Below are 22088 nucleotides of genomic sequence, written 5' to 3'. Positions count from 1 at the left end.
GACGGGCCCCCAGCCTGCTGCAGCGAGGTAGGGCTCCATTGAGCTGGTGACCTCCACATGTGGCGGGGGTGGGGGGGTGGTGGCTGCAGTCTGCTCTGCTGCTGGCAAAATGCCAGCGGGCACTCTATATGGCCCCTAATTGGGGCCTTAAATATGCAGGTTGGCTACCTCCCACCTTGCCAATGCGTTGGGGTGCCTGCCTTCACTCCCGCCATCCCGGGGGAAAATACTGCCCATTAATTCAACTTTTACTGTTAAGCAACAATGAAAAAACATCCTCATCTTTTTCCTAGGACTGGAATTAAATGCTTTCTCAACAGATTTAAAGTCATGGGACCAAGTGACCACAAATTATCAAAATATCAGGTATATAAAATGTTATGAAGTAACACCACAAAATGTTATGTACTGGGGTTCATTTCTAGAGGAATAAAACATAAAAACAGCAAGTTAATGTGAAATGATATAGAACTTTGGTGAGGCCACACTTAAAGTACTGTGTGCAGTTCTGGTATCCGGAATACAAAAAGGACACTGATGCACTGGAGAAAGCCTGGAAAAATCCATCAGAATTGAAAGTAGGATGGGACTCTTCTCTGCACAAATGAAGAAGGAGAAGAAATCTGAGACAGGTTCTTAAAATGATGAAGGAGTTTAAGAAGGAGAAACTGTTTCCACTTATGGGTGAGTCCAGAACAAAGGGGTATAAATATAAGTTACCAATGAACAAACCATTGCAAGAATACTTTGTTGTGAACTGTGCTCAGTTTCAATTGGGCCATTTTATATTGGGAGTAGGCAAAAGGGCCAATGCAAGCGGCAGCTCACATGCTGGCACAGTGGGAGACATGGAGAAATATTACCTCCCAGGCTTCGTTTTAATATGGAAGGACAGACTCCTGTGCATACCTGAAGGAATAAGTACCTATCTAGTAGACTGGAATGGAATTTTGAGCGATAGATGGCTGCCATTGGGGATCCAAAAGAAATGATCCCCCAATAATACGATAGGTTATAAAGGAAGGGATCTGGAGGCAATCACAGTCCGGGGAGGGGACAGAAGTTCTGGATAGGGGTGCCCCAAAAGTTTTCTTGTGCGACCAGGAGGAGCCCAATCCTCCTGATGAAACCCAGCTCTATTCTTCTATCAACTAATTCGACCCCTCCACTGCCTCTGCTTTGTCAAACTGCTTGCCCAATATCCAGTGATGGATGTGTTACAATTTCCACAAGTGAAATATTGTCTTTAGTCTCCACCACAAATTCTGTACCTCACAATAGATTCCATACCCCTACCCAGTCAATGAACTGGACTGTTCCCAATCTTGGCATTCTATTCTAAACTAAATAGAACTTTCAATCTCATTTATTCTCCCTCACAAAAACTGCCTATTTGCACCTCCCTCCTGCTTTTGCCCATCTTCCGCTGAAACCCTTATCTGTTTTTTTGTCACCTCTAGACTCGACTATTCCGGTGGTCCAACATTCCTGGTCATAAAGAGGAGGTGGCAGAAGAATTTTGTGTAATAACAAAGACCTTGTGGTCAGGGCAATATAAATTTGCATCTGTCTGAGGGGCTTTAAGGGATGAATAGGACATAGTTCTAAGATGTTATTTGGACTTTTTCATTTGCACTAGAGGTAGGTAGAGGTTTTTAATCACTACTCTCACTGATGAGGTCTTCCATCCTCTACAATCTGTAAGCATCTGCTCATCCAAAACTCAGCTGCACATATAGGGCTGGATTTAGTGAGGCTGTTTGGAGCAGGAATGGAGACACAGGGGGCCAGAGAATAGCATCTGACGCATCTTCCCGGAAATCTGACGTCATGACGTCGGTTCTGGATATAGTCTGCAGCAGGAAACCACCAAGGCGACATTGCTGTCCTGACGCAACGGGAGTGCAATTTAAATCGTAGAACAGATAGTTTTAATATGTTTGCATGCAATTGATAACAATTCAATGCGCTGCTTGTAATTAAGTGGACGACGGATGGTCCTTACGTGCCTTCTGATCCCCGGTCGCTGAAAGCTGGCGGCACTGAGGGGAAGGCAGCCATGAGGAGCAGTGCATAAGGGAAGGGGGGGGAAAGAGGAGGCCATTGCCGGCATGCAGTCCTGCGCACTCTACATAGGTGGATTTAGTCTCGGGTGAGAGAGTCTGGTGGGCATCCTAATGGGTGCAAGGGTCCAGTGGACTTAGTAATGGGTCACTCTGCATGGGTGGGCATTGCATTGGGTACAAGAGCGTGATGGGCTATATCTCGGGTGTGCCGCAATCAGCACCTCGGAGCCCGCCCCTGTCATGCAATACAATGGGCCCTGCACCTCCATTATGTAAAGTGGTCGCCTATCGCTTAATTGCGGTTGGCCGGTTGCACATGTCACTGGCACCCGCTTCTGGTTCGCCGTCGGGATCTGTGACGAGAACAGTAAATTCAGCCCATGCTATCCTGCACCAGGTCCCACTCAGAACTTATCATCCTTGTACTTGTTTTCAAGAAGGAATTAGATATAGCTCTTGGGTTTAAAGGGATCAAAGGATATGGGACGAAAGTGGGAACAGGTTACTGAGTTGGATAATCATCCATGATCATAATGAATGGCAGAGCAGGCTTGAAGGGCCGAATGGCCTACTCCTGCTCCTATTTTCTATGTTTCTATGTTTTCTTGCTAATGTACAGTGATTCCCAGTCTCTCCATGTCTCCAATTTAAAAATTTCACCCTTGTGTCTAAACCCTTTCATGGCTTCACACTTACATATCACTTCTTCAGTTCTACAACTCTCTCCAGAACAAATCATTCTCTGACTCTAGTCTTTTGTACATGCCCTCCATTTGTCCCCACATTAGCGATCATGCGTTCAGCCTTTTAGCTCCATGTGCTACAGTTCCCTGCCTAAAACACTGCATTTCCTTCTCTTGCTTTACAACTCTCCTAAAAACCCACACATGTGACCAAGTTCTTGATCGCCCCTCCTAATATCACCATATTTGAATTGGCATTCGTTTTTTGGGTGAAGCACCATGGAATATGTTTCTACATTGAAGTTGTCATTGATTTAATAGCTGTGAATAGGCTCAGAAAACTTTACATTGATGAGAGCAACCCCTTAAAGAACAACTTAAAATGTTCTCTCTTCAGCAAAGATGAGAGAAAGAAAAGGGATAGAAATAGGAGACCAAACAAAAAGATTAAAAATACTTGAGAAAAACAAAGAACAAAAAAAGAGAGTTGGCAACTGAGCTGGAAGCAAAGACAGGCCAGAAAATAAACACAGGGTGTTTATAAAGTCCTTGCGCAATTTTAAACTTTAGTAACTTTGGATGTATATACGATAGAAGCAAACTATAAAAGGCATATGAAAGCATAATTCATAAAGTTTTTTCTTAATGTTAATGTTGTTGTTAAGGTTTCCTGGATTGAAAATGGTGCCAGTGGAGAAAACGTGAACCATGTGCTATAGCTAGCAGTCCATAACGGCTGTGAGAAGAAAATTGAGGCTTATTATAACAAAAATGCACCATGTAGGAACTCAATTAACAATTAGATGTAAATGTTTCAATGTGTACATCCAAAATTATTAAAATTTATAAAGTCCCTGTGTAATTTTAAACACCCTATATATAGCAGTCAATGATATACTACAGCTATAAAGCTGAACAAAATTAGATCCCCAATTTTTTTTAAAATTCTGGTTACAAAATCTAAACAAAGCTCAAATAATTCAACCCAAACTCAGTTCAGGGAAAATAACTATATTGCCAGATAATGGTTTGTACTGGATCTGAGGCAAATAGTTTCATTTTATGCTGCTATCATTAGACTGACTTGCAATCTTATTGTCTGCCCTGATGAGAATATAGGACAGGTATTGTGACATTGTGCAATGTAGGTTGTTGTTCGTTACAATGGTCGGTGTAAATGGTTAATAGTTTACACAAATATAATTTATATTTCCCAGAAAAAATTAACATGCAAATAGTTGGGGTTCAATCTTGTAAGAGATTTTTTGAATTGTTTCTAATTACTACATATATTAAAGATATGTTGTCATTCTTAGCTTTTTTAATTAAAAATATCACAAATCAATTAAACACAATACTATTTAGGAAACTGCATTCATATTACAGTTTAAGTGGGAGGTTACCTTTTGTACTTAGGTTCTGATTCAGAGAAGGATGTCCAACTGGAAAAAAAGATAGAGATATACAGTCAGTAAAACAATTATATGTACTATTTATGATAAAACATTTTTTTTTTGTCCACAGTTTCTCCTGGTTATATTTAGTTTTAAATAGATTTACCACCACACTCAAAATGGAGATTAAAATTACGGAAATGTCAGTTAGTTTGTTTCAATATCCAATGTTAGGTTTATGATGCTACACTTTTTGAACAGGACAAAGCATTTTGACATTAGTATCTTGATTGAAAAACTGTTAAGAGTATGAATCACAAGAACTCTTCCTGTAGTCCCATTGAAACCATTTGCTTCCAATCAGAAAAATCAATTAAAAGTGCACTGAACCAGGTGAGAATGCAATGTGGTTAAGGCCTATTGGGTTAAATTGCAACAAATTGCCAAATGTCAATACCCTTCACGTGGTCATTAATGGCCATTATTGACATATGCTTCTGCGTCTACAGGTCATGAAGATAGCTGATATTATCCAGCCAATCACCTTTATCTGACATACTGGCCTTCAAGTGCCTGTACATCAGAGAAATCGGGGGGGCGGGGGGGATGTTGGGACGTCGGGGAGGAAAATTCGATAATCTCTGAAAACAGAAGTGCGAATCACAATGCGGGATTAACCCACAGCTGCTGCTTCCAATGCAGGCATAAGAACACAGGAAATAGGAGCAGGAGTAGGCCGTACAGCCCATCGAGCCTGCTCCATCACTTAATAAGATCATGGCTGATCTTTGATTTCAATTCCACCTTTCCACATTATCCCTTTATCCCCTTAAGAGTGCAAAAATCTGTCTATCTCAGCCTTAAATATATTCAACAATAAAGCATTCACAACCCTTTGGGGTAGAGAATTCCAAAGATTCACAACGTCTGAGTGAAGAAATTTCTCCTCATCTCAGTTCTAAATGGCTGACCCCCTTATCCTGAGTCTGTGCCCTCTAGTTCTAGAATTTCTAGCTGGGGCAACAGTCTCTCACATCTACCCTGTCAAGCTCTCTCAGAATCTTATGTTTCAATGAGGTCACTTATCGATCTTCAAAACTCCAGAGAATATAGGCAAACCAAACCTACTCAATCTCTCCTCATAAGACAACACTTTCATCCTCTAAGGCAATACATCCTTCCTTGAGTGGGGAGACCAAAACCATACACAGGTGTGGTCTCACCAAAGTCATGTACAACTGCAGCAAGACTTCCTTACTCTTGTATTCCAACCCCCTTGCCATAAAGGCCAACATGCCATCAACCTTCCTAACTGCTAGATGTACCTGCAATTTATTTTCCTGTGTTTTGTATACAAGGGCACCAAAATCCCTCTGAACACCAACATTTAAGAGTTTCTCACCATTCAAAAAATATTCTGTTTTCTAGTCCTCCTACCACGGTGAATAGCCTCACATTTCCCAGAGTATACTCCATCTGCCTCCTTCTTGCCCATTCATTTAACCTGACTAGATCCCTTTGCAGACTCTTTGGGCTAAAATTTTGTTTGTATTGTTATTCATACATACGAACATACGAATTAGGAGCAGAAGTAGGCCATTCGGCCCCTCTAGCCTGCTCTGCCATTCAATAAGATCATGGCTGATCTGTTTGCGTTTCAAATTCCACACTTCCATCTACCCCGATAACCTTTGATTCCCTTGCCTAACAAGAATCTATCTACCTCCCGCTTAAAAATATTCAATGACCCCGCCTCCACCACCTTCTGAGGCAGCGAGTTCCAAAGTCGCACAATCTTCAGAGAAAAAAATTCTCTTCCTCTCTGTCCTAAAAGGGGGATCCCTAATTTTAAAACAGTTTCCCCTAGTTCTGGACTCACCCACAAGAGGAAACATCCTTTCCACATCCACCTTGTCAAGACCGTTCAGGATCTTATAACCTTCAATCACGTCTCCCCTCACTCTTCAAAACTCCAGTGAAAACAAGCCCAGTCTGTTCAACCTTTCCATATAAGACAACCCGCTCTTTCCTGGTATCAATCTGGTAAACCTCCTCTGAGCCGCCTCCAACGCATTTACATCCTTCCTTAAATGAGGAGACCAAAACTGCACACAGTATTCGAGATGTGGTCTCACCAATGTCCCCTGTGTAACTGAAGCATAACATCCTTACTTTTATTTTCAATTCCTCTCATAATAAAGGATAGCATTCCATTAGCCTTCTTTATTACTTGCTCTACATGCATACGAACCTTTTGTGACTCATGCACTAGAACACCTAGATCCCTCTGCACCTCGGAATTCTGCATTCGTTCTCCGTTTAAGTAATACTCTGCTTTTTATTCTTCCTGTCAAGTGAACAACTTCACATTTTCCCACATTATACTCCATCTGCCAGATTTTTGCCCAGTCACTCAACCTATCTATGTCGGTCTGCAAGCTCCTTATGTCCTCTTCACAACATACTTTCCTACCTATCTTTGTGTCATCTGCAAATTTAGCTACCATGCCATTGCTCCCCTCATCTAAGTCATTGATATAAATTATAAAATGTTGAGGCCCCAGCACAGACCCCTGCGGGACTCCACTAGTCACTGCCATCCTGCCAATCAGAAAAGGACCCATTTCTGCATATTCTCTGTGTTCTGCCAGCCAGCCAATCTTCTATCCATGCTAATATGTTACTCCCTGTATCATGAGCTCCTACTTTGTGCAATAACCTTTTATGTGGCACCTTGTCAAATGCCTTCTGGAAATCCAAGTACAGTACATCAACAGGCTCCCCTTTATCCAAAGCGCACGTTACTCCTTCAAAGAACTCCAATAAATTGGTTAAACATGATTTCCCTTTCACAAAACCATGCTGACTATTCCTGATTATCTTGAGTTTTTCTAAGTGCCCATCTATAGCCACCTTAATGATCGATTCTAAAATCTTCCCCATGACAGACATCAAGCTAACTAGCCTATAGTTACCGGTTTTCTGCCTCCCCTGCTTCTTGAATAGAGGGGTTATATTTGCTACTTTCCAATCTGATGGAACCTTTCCAGACTCTAGTGAATTTTTAAAAATTCACAGCAATGCATCTACTACCTCATTAGCCACCTCTTTTAAGACCCTAGGATGAAGTCCATTAGGACCCGGGGACTTGTTAGCCCACAGCTCTCTCAGTTTGGTCAGAACCACTTCCCTGGTGATTATAACTTCACCAAGTTCCTCTCTTCCTTCCACCTCCTGATTTACAACTATTACTGGAATTATTTTGTATCCTCTATAGTGCGGGGATCGTGATTTGTGACCTGCTTGCGCTGATTATGGTGAAGATAGGCAGCACACAAAGTTGGTGCTGTCACCTCATTTCCATGATTGCCACATAGGGCTGAACATCTGCCATACTGCTGGCTGCTTCTGCATTTGGCAGCATTTACTGATGACTGGCTGCAACACATCCTTGCTGTTCTTAAGGGCAATCTGCCCCTCTTAAAGGGAAGCTGCACTGAATTACAGGAGGCTGCTGCTGAATGCTATCGCTGCAATTCTAAACAAAGAAAATAGAACAGAGGGTCAGAGATGCAGCTGTGCAGGCATTAGTAATGGAGGTATACAGGAGGAAAGACTTGTTGGGGGGTGGGGGCTACAAGGCCCTCAAGGAAAGCCCTCGGAAGGGATTGGGAGCAGGTAGTCCCAGAGTCTGGATCCAAGGACCTGGTAGCAGTAACATAAGAAGTCCAAATGACCTCACGTCGGTGGCCAAGGTCAGTGAATGCATCTGCACATGACATTTCCTACCCTGCACCACCAGCCGCACATGCTGCTCAATGCACCATGCCCCCATCACTCACTCTCTGGCACTCAGGACTCACGCCTAACATCCAGACACTCCACCTCACCCATACACATCTACCAATGCTGCTAGCCTCACAACCACCTGTCGCTGCTTCCACATACCTCCAGGTACTCAGCTATGGCAGGCACATCACTCAAACACAGTGTAACACAATTACTGACATTTTTTTCCCTCTTTCTCTAGCAAGACAAGGTGGCACACAATAGAAATGAGCAGAGCGGAGCCATTAGGGGACAAGACACCTGCATCTCCTGAGCTCTACTGAGCAGATGGCTCTCAGCATCATGGGGCCGATAGCATCCGGGGTCACTGAGAACATTCAGGATGATGGTAATATTCCTGTCTTATGCCCCTTCTCAACTCCCAGGTCACCCTCTTCCAGCTATGATGAGCAAATTGCAAATGGCTTTCCAGCCCACCCACTTTCCTCACTCCAACCTTCCCCTTCTGATTGTCTGCTTTCAGACACCAAAGAATTGCTACCTGGCCAGCAACAGCAGCCCCAGGAGGAGAGAGAGCAACAGCACAGCACTGAAAAAGAGGCCTCATCAGCTGATCTGACACTCGCAGCCACCAACTCGGGTGCTGGCCCTGCACGTACCTTAAAGTATAAAACTTGGGATTAACACATGGTGAGTCATCGGGTGAGTCACTGGGCATGAGTGGGCTGCAGGCAGGCCAGTGATGATGGATGGTCTATTTGCCAATTTGCTGGAGGGCAAGATCACAGACAGTTCTGTTGCAGGGACTCAGATGAGGACCTTGATGGGGTAGCACACAGAGTGCTGACGGGCATGCACAAAGAGATCTGGGTGCATTTGCTTGCCTGCCAGACAGCCTCCTGTCACTGTCAAGGAGGATGAAGGAGTCCAGCTCCAAGTTGACACAGGGTCTCGCGCACAGCTTGCCCTCTCTGCAGCCTCTGCTTCATCTCCCCATCATGCTGCAGACCCAGAGGCAGTGCCGCTGCAGCCCCCATACCTGTTGCAGCCTTTGTGTAGACAGATCACAAATTCTCTGACCTCCCTGTGAGGATGCAGCAATACTCCCTGTCAAATGCAGGAACTCACCACAACACCTCCAAATACAATCCGGAGTACTTTCAAACACGTTACAATAGCAGGAATTCTTCAAAATTACCTTACCGGCAAGTTGGGTGCCTGGCTCTTTAAATAATAATGAGTCCGGGCCTCTCTTGCAGCTGTACGCTTGACCTTTGGTGAGTGATGTGCGAATCTGTTGAATGGACCTGTGTAGTCCAAATTTGGAAAATGGGCATGACATCAGCCGGGAGGGCTGTGTGACATCATGATAACATGCATTCCATTGCTTCTGGCACTCGCAGGTGAGCCTTTCTCAAGATGCTGTGCATGCCACGCCCAAAGCACACACCACAGGAGGGTCATTGGCTTTCACAGCACAGTCTCCAGTGGTGCTGCGTATCAGAATGTCTCGTCCTTTATATCCTGAGAGCTGACTTCCCCCCCTAACTTTGTTTCATCAGCAAACTTGGATACATTATACTCAGTCCCTTCAACTAGTTCATTAATATAGATTCTAAACAGCTGAAGCCCTAGTACTGATCCTTGTGGCACCCCACTAGTAACAGCTTGCCAACCTGAAAGTGATCCATTTACTCCTACTCTTTGAATTTGTGCTATAACAAATCCTCTATCCATGCTCATATATTACCCCCAACCCTATGGCTTCTTGTGTAACATGTAACATTGATGTGGCACCTTATCAAATGCCTTTTGAAAATTGAAATATACTATGCATACTGATTTCCCTTTACCTACCCTGATAATTACATTCTCAAAAATCTAATAGATTTGTCAACTTCATGCTGCCTGCTAATTAACATGATTGCAGTGTGCAGCCAGCACTAACTGTGCTGTGAGTCGTTGCATGCATCAGCAAGGGGCCCAAAATTGCGAGATGCCAGCACCAGTTAAAACTAGCCCGCACTACTTAATGCCAGCCTGCATCTCTTAAAGGGGAGGTATATTGTGGCTGAAGCAGGTGATGGAAGTCATTGTGGAACTCATTTTGACACAGAAAACGACATAATAATGGCATCATGTAGGATACAGCGGGTTCCAAGATTTTCCTACAAAGCACTGGAGGCCTTGGCTGAAGAGGTGCAGAGGAGGAGAGATATCCACAGGGGGCCAGGAGACCCTCCAGACAAACTCTCATAAGGCACTGGGACCAGACAGCCATGGTGGGCAATGCCAGCACTATAGCCTCAAGAACCTGAGGCAATGCACAAAATGTTCAATGGTCTCACTGGTCAAGGTCAGTGAATGCAGCTTCAAATGCCATATTCCACCAACTGCATTACTAGCCTCAGATACTGATCAATCCACTACACCCCCAACAATCTCTATCAATCACTACTCAGACCTAACATTCATAGCTTCACCTCATCCTCACACACTTAGCACTGCTGCAATCTTCACATCCACATCTCACAACTTGCATATACTGTCAGCTATTCAATCAGGACAGCCACATCACCCAAACACACTGCACCACACTCAATGGTGCACTTCTTCCTCTCTTACAGGACAGGTGCACAAATGGAGGCAACAGGACCTAACTGGTGGATGACAGGTGTGGCTGCATGTCCTTACCCCCATGAAAGAGAGGGTGCTCACCACCACTGGAACAGCCATCGCTGAAGCCATGGCCAGCGGCGGGCTTGAAATAATAGAAAATGACATTATCCTTATACCTAATCCCCTTCTCACATCCCCCTTCCTCCTCATCCCACAATATCTTCCGATTTAGAAGTTGCAGATGGTATAAACATGCAACTCTTAACTTCACCTTGCCTCCCCCCCACCACAACCCTTCTCTTGTTCCTTTCTCTTTTCAGATACCCAAAAACTGCAACCAGGCCAGGCATTGGTGAAAGAGGAATAGGAGGAAGAGCAAGACAACACTTTTGTATGTAGTATAGCATGCTTCGACTTATAAATTAGGTTGGACTGTTTATTTTGTGTTGGCTTTTATTTTCACATTGCAGCCAGGCAGACCCTATGATTAGTAAGAGAGTGAAGATAAGGTGCAAGACTGTTGGTGAATGGGGAATTGGGGTTGCATTTACTGATGTCATAGTGGTCATGAACAGTCCGGCCAGAAAAGGGGCATCAAGGTTGCCTCCTCCCATCCTCTTCCTCTTGAGCTGTTCGCCACATAGTTGGTGGCAAGGGCTGACCCCTGATGATTGCAAGGCAGTGTAGCATGCAATAGACTGCCATCAAACTTGATACGAATTCTGCTGGGTACTGTAGGGTTCCTCCAGAGTAGTTCATGTTTCAGCATGCCAATGATCTGCATTCTGTGTGGCAGCACAGCTTTCTTGCTTTCTTTCTATGCATGCTGCCCACGTATGTGTGGGTTGCACAGCGGTCATGAGCCATGTCATCCGTGGATAGTCTTTGTCGTCCAGTAACCACCCTTTGCTTTGCTGTGGTGGTTCAACTGCAGATGGCACAGCGCGTTGCCGCAGAATGAAGAAATCATGAGGTGCTGCCAGGTCACTGGGCATTGACCTTGCATGATACGCTCTAAGTATGATCACACACCAGCTGGACTTTGAGGGAATGGAAACCCTTTTGGTTGCAGTACATCTCAGAGTGGTCATGCGGGACCTGCAAAGTGATGTGCGTGCTGGGCAGATATGGCCTCCTGCTGAGAGCCCTTCTCTCCCTCCTCCCTCTTCCAGCAGCTTGCCCTGGTCTGCATGCCCTCTGCTCATTCTGCAAGTCATGCTAAGTTCCTGGGGGAATGCATACTGTTGCACCCATGCCTGGGAGGAACTGGTTTAAGCAGCATCTTTGAAGTCAGGACCAAGTCCTTCAGCATCTGCTACACCACTCCCTGTACACTTCAGCAACTTTAAAGAATGCTAGAAAGTACCAAACACTTGTACAATAATATCAATAGCCAATAGAAATCAATGAGCAACAAACCTGAAAGTAGATGATCCCTTTAAATAGCTTTGGAGGGTAGGGCCTTTCCTGCTGCTGAACCTGTAATCAGCCTTGCGTGATTAAGGGAGGGTGTTAGCTGAAATGTTAAACTCCAAAATGGCAGTGCTGACGCCAAATCAGCTGACTGATGTCATTATCTGCCTACTCTGCATAATGCGCATGTGCCAACACCCTCATTGGAGTAAGTGGGTGGGTGAATGAAGAGGAGAAGGAGAAGACGATGGTGGTGAGGACAACAACTTACTTTTATATAGTGCCTTTGATGTAGTAAACGTCCCAAGGTGCTTCACAGGAACATTAATGAACAAAATTTCATACCGAGTCACAAACAGATATGAGGACAAGTGAACAAAAATGTGGTTAAAGAGAGAGGTTTTAAGGTGCACCTTAAAGAAGGAGAGAGAGCAAGTGATGCGGAGAGATTAAGGAAGAGAACTGAAGACCCTTTAAGGCCTGAGCAGCTGAAGGCACGGCAGCTACTGATAGAGCGATTAAAATCTGGGATGCATAAGAGGCCAGAATTGGAAAGAAGAGATCAGAGACTTTAGTGTTAGAGAAGGTTACAGAGATAGGTTGGGGCGAGGCCAAGAAAGGGTTTGAAAACAGGAATGAGAATATTAAAATCAAGACATTGATGGACCTGATGCCAATGTAGGTCACCGAGCATAGGGGTAATGGTGAATGGGACTTGGTGCAGGTTAGGATATGTCAGCAGACTTTTGGATGTGCTCAAGTTTAGAGAGGGTGGAAAATGGGAGACTGGCTAAAAAAGCATTGGAATAGTCAAGTCTACAGGTAAGAAAGGTACAGGTGTGGGTTTCAGCAGCACGCAGAGGGGCAAGGGTGAGTTTTTTCAATGAAAGGGGTGTTGATGGCAGATTTGATGGCGGGGGGAAGCGAAAGAGGGGGAACATCAGTATTCGAGCAGAAGGAACCATTAACAATACCAGCTAACATGCGGGCTAGAGAAGGAAGTTGGATAGTCAGCAGTTTAGTGGGAATAGAGTTGAGGGAGCAGGAGGTGAGTCACATGAACAAGATGAACTTAGAGCATGAAGGGAGTTAGGAGAGAAACTAGAGAAATATGCGTTCGGACTCCAGTTCACTGCCGCTAAGGTCACTGCGTTATTTTGTAGTGTAACTGCCGCCCATCAGATCCCAGGCCAGGTCTTAAGAAACTTCTGACTTCAAAGTCATCTCCCATCAGCCACATCCCCTCTAATGAAAGTGACTTAGTTTGGGAAGTCCAGAAATTTTCCCCCAACCAAGGCTGTGAAAGCCAGAAACTGGTTACGCTGTGACTGAGTCCCAGGCCTTTCACCATAGTTCCACTTAACTTACAGTGGCAAGTTGATTGGAAGGCCCAGAGAAATTTGGAATCTATATTTTGGTGTCACTGAGGAACAGGAGTAGTCATCTATTTTTGCGAATTACTTCATCTAAAGCACTAAAAGAATGTCTAACTTACTTTTTTGATTAATCCCTTGTGAACTGTTTCTACCCTCTTGACAGTACTTGTTGCTCCAAAGGTTCATATTGTAAACAGAATTTCATCATGTCACAATTGTCAAAACTAAAGTATAATTTACCATGTTGCATATTGGGAATAAATTTCATAGTACAGAATCCGATAATCCAAACAGTTGTTATGACCAGGTGAGAAAGAGGTCTAGGGGTTCCCTCTCAGCCTTTTCCTGGTTTGGCTGTAACACGGTTTAATTTTTAAAACACCATGTTTTAGCTTCCCTCTCAGTGAGAGGGAAGAGAGCTCCCTGCTCTCTAATTGTAATGACAAATACATCAACCAGACAGGTCTTCTTAGATTTAAACAAGAAAGGTGTAAGTTTATTAACCTTAAACTCTAATTCAGGTAAAACTGCTAAAGATATGCAACACGACCACGCTAGCATGCATACACGATAAACACACACACACAAATAGAGACAGAGACGGAGAAAGAAGGGTAAAGATTTAAAGTAATAGCTGGAGTTGAGTTACTGGCTTCTGGGTTTGATGTAAAGTCTTTGATTGAAGATAGGTCTTGCAGTTCTCATTGGGGCCCAGTGCACACTTTCAAACTTGTTTCACTAGTGTTATGTCTTGAGGCTTGAGTTACTTCCGTGCGTCTCTGAAATTTTTTGAGTCAAATTGCAGTCTCTTCCTTTCTCTGTGGCACAATTCAAAAAACTCCAAGTTGGCCAGAAGGTTAGTCATGTGACTCTCTCCTTATTTGGAACTACCTCCCCAGCAACGTTTGTGGATTCCCCCCAAAGCTTATCAGACACTCTCAGTGGGGTGGGGTGGGGGTGGGGGGTGGAATGCCAGCTTTTACACATTCAATATCTCTTGATTAAAATCCATCTGGCTAATTGGATCAGGGAGGCACTCTTCTTGTCCTCTTCAGGCAACTGTCTTTTAGAATGAAGATGTGCAGCCATGTTTTCAGCCACTGTTGTGGTCTGTTTAAACAACTTATTTAAAATCCAGTCACATTATAAAAAAAAAATGTTTCATGTGAAAAAATTAATATGTCCCATTTTTGGCAGGTGCAGTTTCCGTCACACAGTTTTGAATTATATTTAATAAAAAATAAGCTGATCAAAAGCCAACTCCTGGAACTTTCCCTTAATCCTCAACAGCTTCTTGGGGTACATCGTCACCCTTTGTTGTAGCCTTAATTCTGTGACAAGAACAGAACAACATGCCTGAAGGGAACCTGGAAACCAGTCCTAGGCTAACCATTAAGGAAAGACAAGGGATATGTAACCTGAGCCAAAACACCAGCAAATGGAGCAAAATGCATGAAGGTTAGCTCAAATTCATATATCCCATATACCACACCTGGTATGAATTTCACTCCACTACAGTGCAGATTCGGAGGGCGGAGTTCCAGAGCGGTAAGTATAAAAAACTTACCTCAGGGATTCTCGGAGCAGACTCGGAGGGCGGAGTTCCAGACTGGTAAGTTACCTCGGGTAGGGAAAAAAAACTGAAAAAGTGACGTCACAGGAAAGCTGTGACCTGATTGGCTGGTAGGGAATCTGTACCGAATTTGAAAATAAAACTAATAAAAATTGATTAAAACACTAATTAACTAATAAGTCGAGTAACTAAACCAGAGGGAGGAGATTACTGTATTTAGTTAGCATTTAATATTTATAGTAGAAATCTAGCACTAGGGACCATATAGTTAATTATAACAATTTAGTAAGGATTTAATAAGTATTTATTTATTTTATATTAATTAACTAATTAGTGCTAGAAATGACACTTACAGGGGGAAGTGCTTCACCTGTGAGATGTGGGAAGTCCATGACGCTTCCAGCGTTCCGGAGGACTACATCTGCAGGAAGTGTACCCAGTTGCAGCCATAAAGACAGGGCTAAAATGTGGCGAGTCGACGAGACTTAGTAGTTGGCAGGATAAAAGACAGAGGCGCAAGGGGAGAGCCAACTGTGCAACAGCCCCGACAAACAAATTTCTCTGCAGCACCTGTGGAAGAGCCTGTCACTCTAGAATTGGCCTTTATAGCCACTCCGGGCGCTGCTTCACAAACCACTGACCACCTCCAGGCGCGTATCCATTGTCTCTCGAGATAAGGAGGCCCAAAAGAAAAAGAACTCCCTGTGCCACATGCCAGCGAGGCGAGAAATTGAAAGATAGTGCAGCGAAACACGTTGCTGAACAGCTGGTGTAGAAGGGAGGGTTTCAGATATCTGGACCATTGGGATCTCGTCAGGGACAGATGGGACCTGTACAAGAAGGATGGGATGCATCTAAACTGGAGGGGCACAAATATCCTGGCTGCGAGGTTTGCTAGCGTCACTCGGGAGGGTTTAAACTAGTGTGGCAGGGGGGTGGGAACCAGAGCTGTAGGACAGCAAGTGAAATAAATGAAGGGGAACTAGTAAATTAGGCCAGTAAGACTAAGAGGAAGAGCAGGCAGGGAGATGTTGCGGAGAACAGCGGGACTGGTGGTCTGAAGTGCATTTGTTTCAATGCAAGAAGTATAACAGGTAAGGCAGATGAACTTAGAGCTTGGATTAATACTTGGAACTATGATGTTGTTGCTATTACAGAGACTTGGTTGAGGGAAGGACAGGATTGGCCTGTCCAGGATTTAAAAGCTTCAGGCGGGATAGAGGGGGATGTAAAAGGGGTGGGGGAGTTACATTACTGGTTAAGGAGAATATCACAGCTGTACTGCGGGAGGACACCTCGGAGGGATCATGCAGCGAGGCAATATGGGTGGAGCTCAGGAATAGGAAGGGTGCAGTCATGATGTTGGGGGTTAACTACAGGCAGGAGGTAGAGGAGCAGATATGTCGACAGATTTTGGAAAGATGTAAAGATAACAGGGTTGTAGTGGTGGGTGATTTTAACTTCCCCTATATTGACTGGGACTCACTTAGTGCTAGGGGCTTGGATGGGGCAGAATTTGTAAGGAGCATCCAGGAGGGCTTCTTGAAACAATACGTAGATAGGCCAACTAGGGATGGGGCCGTACTGGATCTGGTATTGGGGAATGAGCCCGGCCAGGTGGTCGAAGTTTCAATAGGGGAGCATTTCGGGAACAGTGACCATAATTCCATAAGTTTTAAGGTACTTGTGGATAAGGATAAGAGTAGTCCTCGGGTGAAGGTGCTAAATTGGGGAAAGGCTAATTATAACAATATTAGGCAGGTACTGAAGAATTTAGATTGGGGACGGCTGTTTGAGGGTAAATCAACATCTGACATGTGGGAGTCTTTCAAATGTCAGTTGATTAGCATCCAGGACCAGCATGTTCCTGTGAGGAAGAAGGATAAGTTTGGCAAGTTTTGGGAACCTTGGATAACGCGGGATATTGTGAGCCTCGTCAAAAAGAAAAAGGAAGCATTCGTAAGGGCTGGAAGGCTAGGAACAGACGAATCCCTTGAGGGATATAAAGACAGTAAGAAGGAACTTAAGCAAGGAGTCAGGAGGGCTAAAAGGGCTTATGAAAAGTCATTGGCAAACAGGATTAAGGAAAATCCCAAGGCTTTTTATACGTATATAAAGAGCAAGAGGGTAACCAGGGAAAGGGTTGGCCCACTCAAGGACAGAGAAGGGAATCTATGTGTGGAGCCAGAGGAAATGGGTGAGGTACTAAATGAGTACTTTGCATCAGTATTCACCAAGGAGAAGGACTTGGTGGATGATGAGCATAGGGAAGGGAGTGTAGATAGTCTCAGTCATCTCATTATCAAAAAGGAGGAGGTGTTGGGTGTCTTGCAAAGCATTAAGGTAGATAAGTCCCCAGGGCCTGATGGGATCTACCCTAGAATACTGAGGGAGGCAAGGGAAGAAATTGCTGGGGCCTTGATAGAAATCTTTGCATCCTCATTGGCTACAGGTGAGGTCCCAGAGGACTGGAGAATATCCAATGTTCCTTTGTTTAAGAAGGGTAGCAAGGATAATCCAGGAAATTATAGGCCGGTGAGCCTTACGTCAGTGGTAGGGAAATTATTAGAGAGGATTCTTCGGGACAGGATTTACTCCCATTTGGAAACAAAGGGACTTATTAGTGAGAGGCAGCATGGTTTTGTGAAGGGGAGGTCGTGTCTCACTAATTTGATTGAGTTTTTTGAGGAAGTGACAAAGATGATTGATGAAGGAAGGGCAGTGGATGTTATCTATATGGACTTCAGTAAAGCCTTTGACAAGGTCCCTCATGGCAGACTGATACAAAAGGTGAAGTCACATGGGATCAGAGGGGAGCTGGCAAGATGGATACAGAACTGGCTCGGTCATAGAAGACAGAGGGTAGCAGTGGAAGGGTGCTTTTCTGAATGGAGGGATGTGACTAGTGGTGTTCCGCAGGGATCAGTGCTGGGACCTTTGCTCTTTGTAGTATATATAAATGATTTGGAGGAAAATGTAGCTGGTCTGATTAGTAAGTTTGCGGACGACACAAAGGTTGGTGGAGTTGCGGATAGTGATGAGGATTGTCAGAGGATACAGCAGGATATAGATCGGTTGGAGACTTGGGCGGAGAAATGTCAGATGGAGTTTAATCCGGACAAATGTGAGGTAATGCATTTTGGAAGGTCTAATGCAGGTGGGAAGTATACAGTAAATGGCAGAACCCTTAGGAGTATTGACAGGCAGAGAGATCTGGGCGTACAGGTCCACAGGTCATTGAAAGTGGCAACGCAGATGGATAAGGTAGTCAAGAAGGCATATGGCATGCTTGCCTTCATCGGTCGGGGCATAGAGTATAAAAATAGGCAAGTCCTGCTGCAGCTGTACAGAACTTTAGTTAGGCCACACTTAGAATATTGTGTGCAATTCTGGTCGCCACACTACCAGAAGGATGTGGAGGCTTTGGAGAGGGTACAGAAGAGGTTTACCAGTATGTTACCTGGTCTGGAGGGCATTAGCTATGAGGAGAGGTTGGATAAACTCGGATTGTTTTCACTGGAATGACGGAGGTGGAGGGGCGACATGATAGAGGTTTACAAAGTTATAAGCGGCATGGACAGAGTGGATAGTCAGAAGCTTTTTCCCAGGGTGGAAGAGTCAGTTACTGGGGGACATAGGTTTAAGGTGAGAGGGGCAAAGTTTAGAGGGGATGTGCGAGGCAAGTTCTTTACACAGAGGGTGGTGAGTGCCTGGAACTTGTTGCCGGGGGAGGTGGTGGAAGCAGGTACCATAGAGACGTTTAAGAGGCATCTTGACAAATACATGAATAGGATGGGAATAGAGGGACACGGACCCTGGAAGTGCAGCAGGTTTTAGTTTAGGCAGGCATCAAGATTGGCGCAGCCTTGGAGGGCCGAATGGCCTGTTCCTGTGCTGTACTGTTCTTTCTACATCAAGGTCTGTGGCCAGTATAGCATGTGGCATCTTCCTTCAAATATTTGAATCATGGCCCCACATTCAGCACACTCATCCTAAAGCTCACAAGAAATATTTCCTTTTTTAAAATAATTAACCATGGAACATGATGTCATTGGCTGGGCCAGCATTTATTGACCATCCCTTAATGCCCTTGCGAAGATGGCAGTGATCAGTCTTCTTGAACCGCTGCAGTCCGTGTAGTGAAAGTAGACCCTACAAGGAGGGAGTTCCAGGATTTTGACCCAGCGACAATGAAAGAATGCAATATAGTTCCAAGTCAGGATGGTATGTGATTTGGAGGAGAACTTGCAGGTGATGGGGTTCCCATGCATCTGCTGCCCTTGTTCTTCTCGATGGCAGGGGTCATTGGTTTGGAAGGTGCTGTTGAAGGAGCCTTGGTGAGTGGTTGCAGTGAATTTTGTAGATGGTACACACTGCTGCAAATGTCCAACGGTGGTGAAGAACGTGAAGTTTAAGGTGGTGGTGGGGCACCAATCAAGCTGGCTGTTTTGAACTGGATGGTGTCAGGATTCATGAGTATTGTTGGAGCTGCACCCATCCAAGCAAGTGGAGAGTATTCCATCACACTCCTGACTTGTGCCTTGTAGATGGTGGACAGGCTTTGGTGAGTCAGGAGGTGAGTTACTTGTCACAGAATTCTCAGCCTCTGACCTGCTCTTGTAACCACAGCATTTAGATGGCTGGTCCAGTTAAGCTTCTGTTCTCAATTCACACAATCCTACTGCTTGCTGAACCTGTCCGCTGGAGAGGGGAAGGCCATCACAAATCCCATTACTAGCTATAAAGAAGTTCTCCTCCCCTATATGAGGAACTAATGCCCACCCACAACATACTTGGCTGAAACACATATGGGGCAGTTGCCAATCAGAAAGTGTGATGTTTCACCTCTGACTGGCAGCCTGGGGCTCAATCTTCAACAAAAACTATCCCCTCAGTGTGGCACGATGGACACCATACTCAACCAATACAACCACCCGTTTCCAGGGCTGCTCCCATCATCCCTAAGCCCTCAGAGCCCAAGCTGAACAAGTTGTATTGTCTCCAACCAAGATCACTCCCAATGCACGTAACCTCCTATCAAGATGCCCACAGGCATCATGCAGTTAGGATGGGCAATGACTTCATAAATTATGTGGGAAATGTACACTCTCAATATAAAAGTCTGTTAACATACAACTAAATATACAATGATCCCAGATATGTATGTGAATATACTCTTAAATCATAAAAAAATAAGTTGAACAAGCTAAAACAGTAATGAGCAGATTAAACAAAATATGTACACTTAACATTATTTACTGAACCCCATTTTTGTGGTTATTAAAAGTACAATCTGCATATCCTCCTGTGTGCATGGCATCACCATTGTGTATGTCAACTTACCTTGCAACTTTTATATTTGATAAATGAGCATTTCAGGAGACTGTGGCACAGTGGACTATGACAGTGGTTATTCAGCTCTGGGACCTGGGTTCACATCCCATACTGAATGATAGGTTGATTATTGGGAGACTTTCAACCTATGTGAAATCAGCTTACGCAATCTCAATTCAGTTCCTAAAGGTGCATAGCACAAAACTGACCCTAATTTGTAATAGTTGGCATTAAATCACCAATCTCGGTGAAATGGACAGGCCATGGAGGATGTTCTTTTGGGTGGGTCTTTGGGGTACATTGTTGAGGCAGAGCAGAGAAAAAGTTTTACATGACCTGGGAATGCTTCATGTTGACAGAATGAGAAAATAAATGTTATCAAGATGAGCCACTGACCACCTCCAGGCGCGTATCCATTGTCTCTCGAGATAAGGAGGCCCAAAAGAAAAAGAAGAAAGAAAGATGAGCATGAGATGAAACAGAATGATAACAATTCAGTCATGCATAACAAGGAGCATTTCAGTTCAATAAGATAATGTTCTTCAGAATTTTCATTTACAGTGACCTCTTCCTATCGTTTTACCGTAAACTACGGGGGGGTGGTGCAGTTTCATTGCAGATTTAAGCAAAGACTTGAAGCTTTTGATTAGCTTACCACTGCCAATGTGCAATGTAGGGGAATGGAGGTTCAACGACCTGAATAGTCAGTTGCTGTATTTGAACAGCTTCAAATTTTTCTTATGGGTAAGAAAGCTAAAATTGTCATTTTTGTATCAAAAGGACAACAAGTTAGTTTGAGAGAGCTCGTTAAACAGATACAATGTTTGTACACACAGACCCAATATATTACCGTCTCTTTGGAGATGTCCTCAATAATTCTATAATTCAATGCAGAAAAACAAATTAAAACTGCTAGTTAGATGAGCAAATATCACATATAAAAAGAAAATTGTAGTCAAGTTCCACCAGGCTGAAATAATACAGTACTATTAGCCAGTGCTTTGAAAAACCATTGCAAGTTACCTGTACCACATTAGAGAACAGTATGTCTTTTGTTGTATTGGCGTTTTCTAAATTTACTGGAAGCAAATTACAAGAAAACAATGAAGATGGATGCAACTGTCTAAATGCATTTAGGTTTTTAGCTCAAAACATAATTTCATGCTTTGAGAACTGCAGCTAAACCAAGCACACACCAAAAGCAAACTAGGTGCTATTAATAAAATAGCTTTCATATGTTTTTAATTAGAACACTAGAAACAATTGCAGCAGCTGGCACAGCATGTTCTCCTGTAATGTTCACAAAATTATAAGATAGGTTCATGAATTTGAATCCATCACCAAGCAATAGGTTTACTGTTGCAATCAATTAAACATAGTGCCTTGTATGGAGAGCAGGAATTTGAAAGGAGACAAAACAACACTTTTACCTATGAACCAAGCAGAATACATTGAAGCCCATTCGATCGCTGTACTGTCAAACACAGCATAATTATTTGCTAAAATTAGTTCAACCTCAAACAGTTATGCTGTTAACTCTACATCAAAACCACAATCCAGCATTCAGAAATAATCGCTGTCAGATCAACCCATAAACAGTAACATTCGCGCCACACAAGTGCCAGGCAATGACCATCTCCAACAAGAGAGAATCTAACCATCTCCCCTTGACATTCAACGGCATTACCGTCGCTGAATTGCCCACTATCAACATCCTGGGGGTTATCATTGACCAGAAACTGAACTGGAGCAGCCACATAAATACAATGACTACAAGAGCAGGTCAGAGGCTAGGAATTCTGCAGCAAGTGAACCACTTCCTGACTCTCCATAGCCGTCCA

General features: G+C 43.9%; 1 protein-coding gene across 4 annotated transcripts in view; it reads right to left on the bottom strand.

Annotated features, from left to right (window-relative positions):
- Positions 1 to 22088, bottom strand: part of rtn1a (reticulon 1a) — a 226021-nt gene that overhangs the window by 148006 nt on the left and 55927 nt on the right. For 3 of the 4 annotated variants that reach the window (XM_068038825.1, XM_068038827.1, XM_068038828.1), the window contains exon 2: positions 4153 to 4191. The exons of the other annotated variant lie outside the window; for it this stretch is intronic. In XM_068038825.1, the coding sequence (XP_067894926.1) occupies positions 4153 to 4191 (39 nt within the window). The remainder of the gene's footprint in view (positions 1 to 4152; positions 4192 to 22088) is intronic. 4 annotated transcript variants of the gene reach the window in all.

The sequence above is a fragment of the Heterodontus francisci genome, chromosome 9 (genome assembly GCF_036365525.1).
Source record: "Heterodontus francisci isolate sHetFra1 chromosome 9, sHetFra1.hap1, whole genome shotgun sequence".
Classification (NCBI taxonomy): Eukaryota; Metazoa; Chordata; class Chondrichthyes; order Heterodontiformes; family Heterodontidae; genus Heterodontus; species Heterodontus francisci.
Note: the sequence above shows the minus strand (reverse complement) of the source record. Positions and strands in the feature narration are given on the sequence as shown.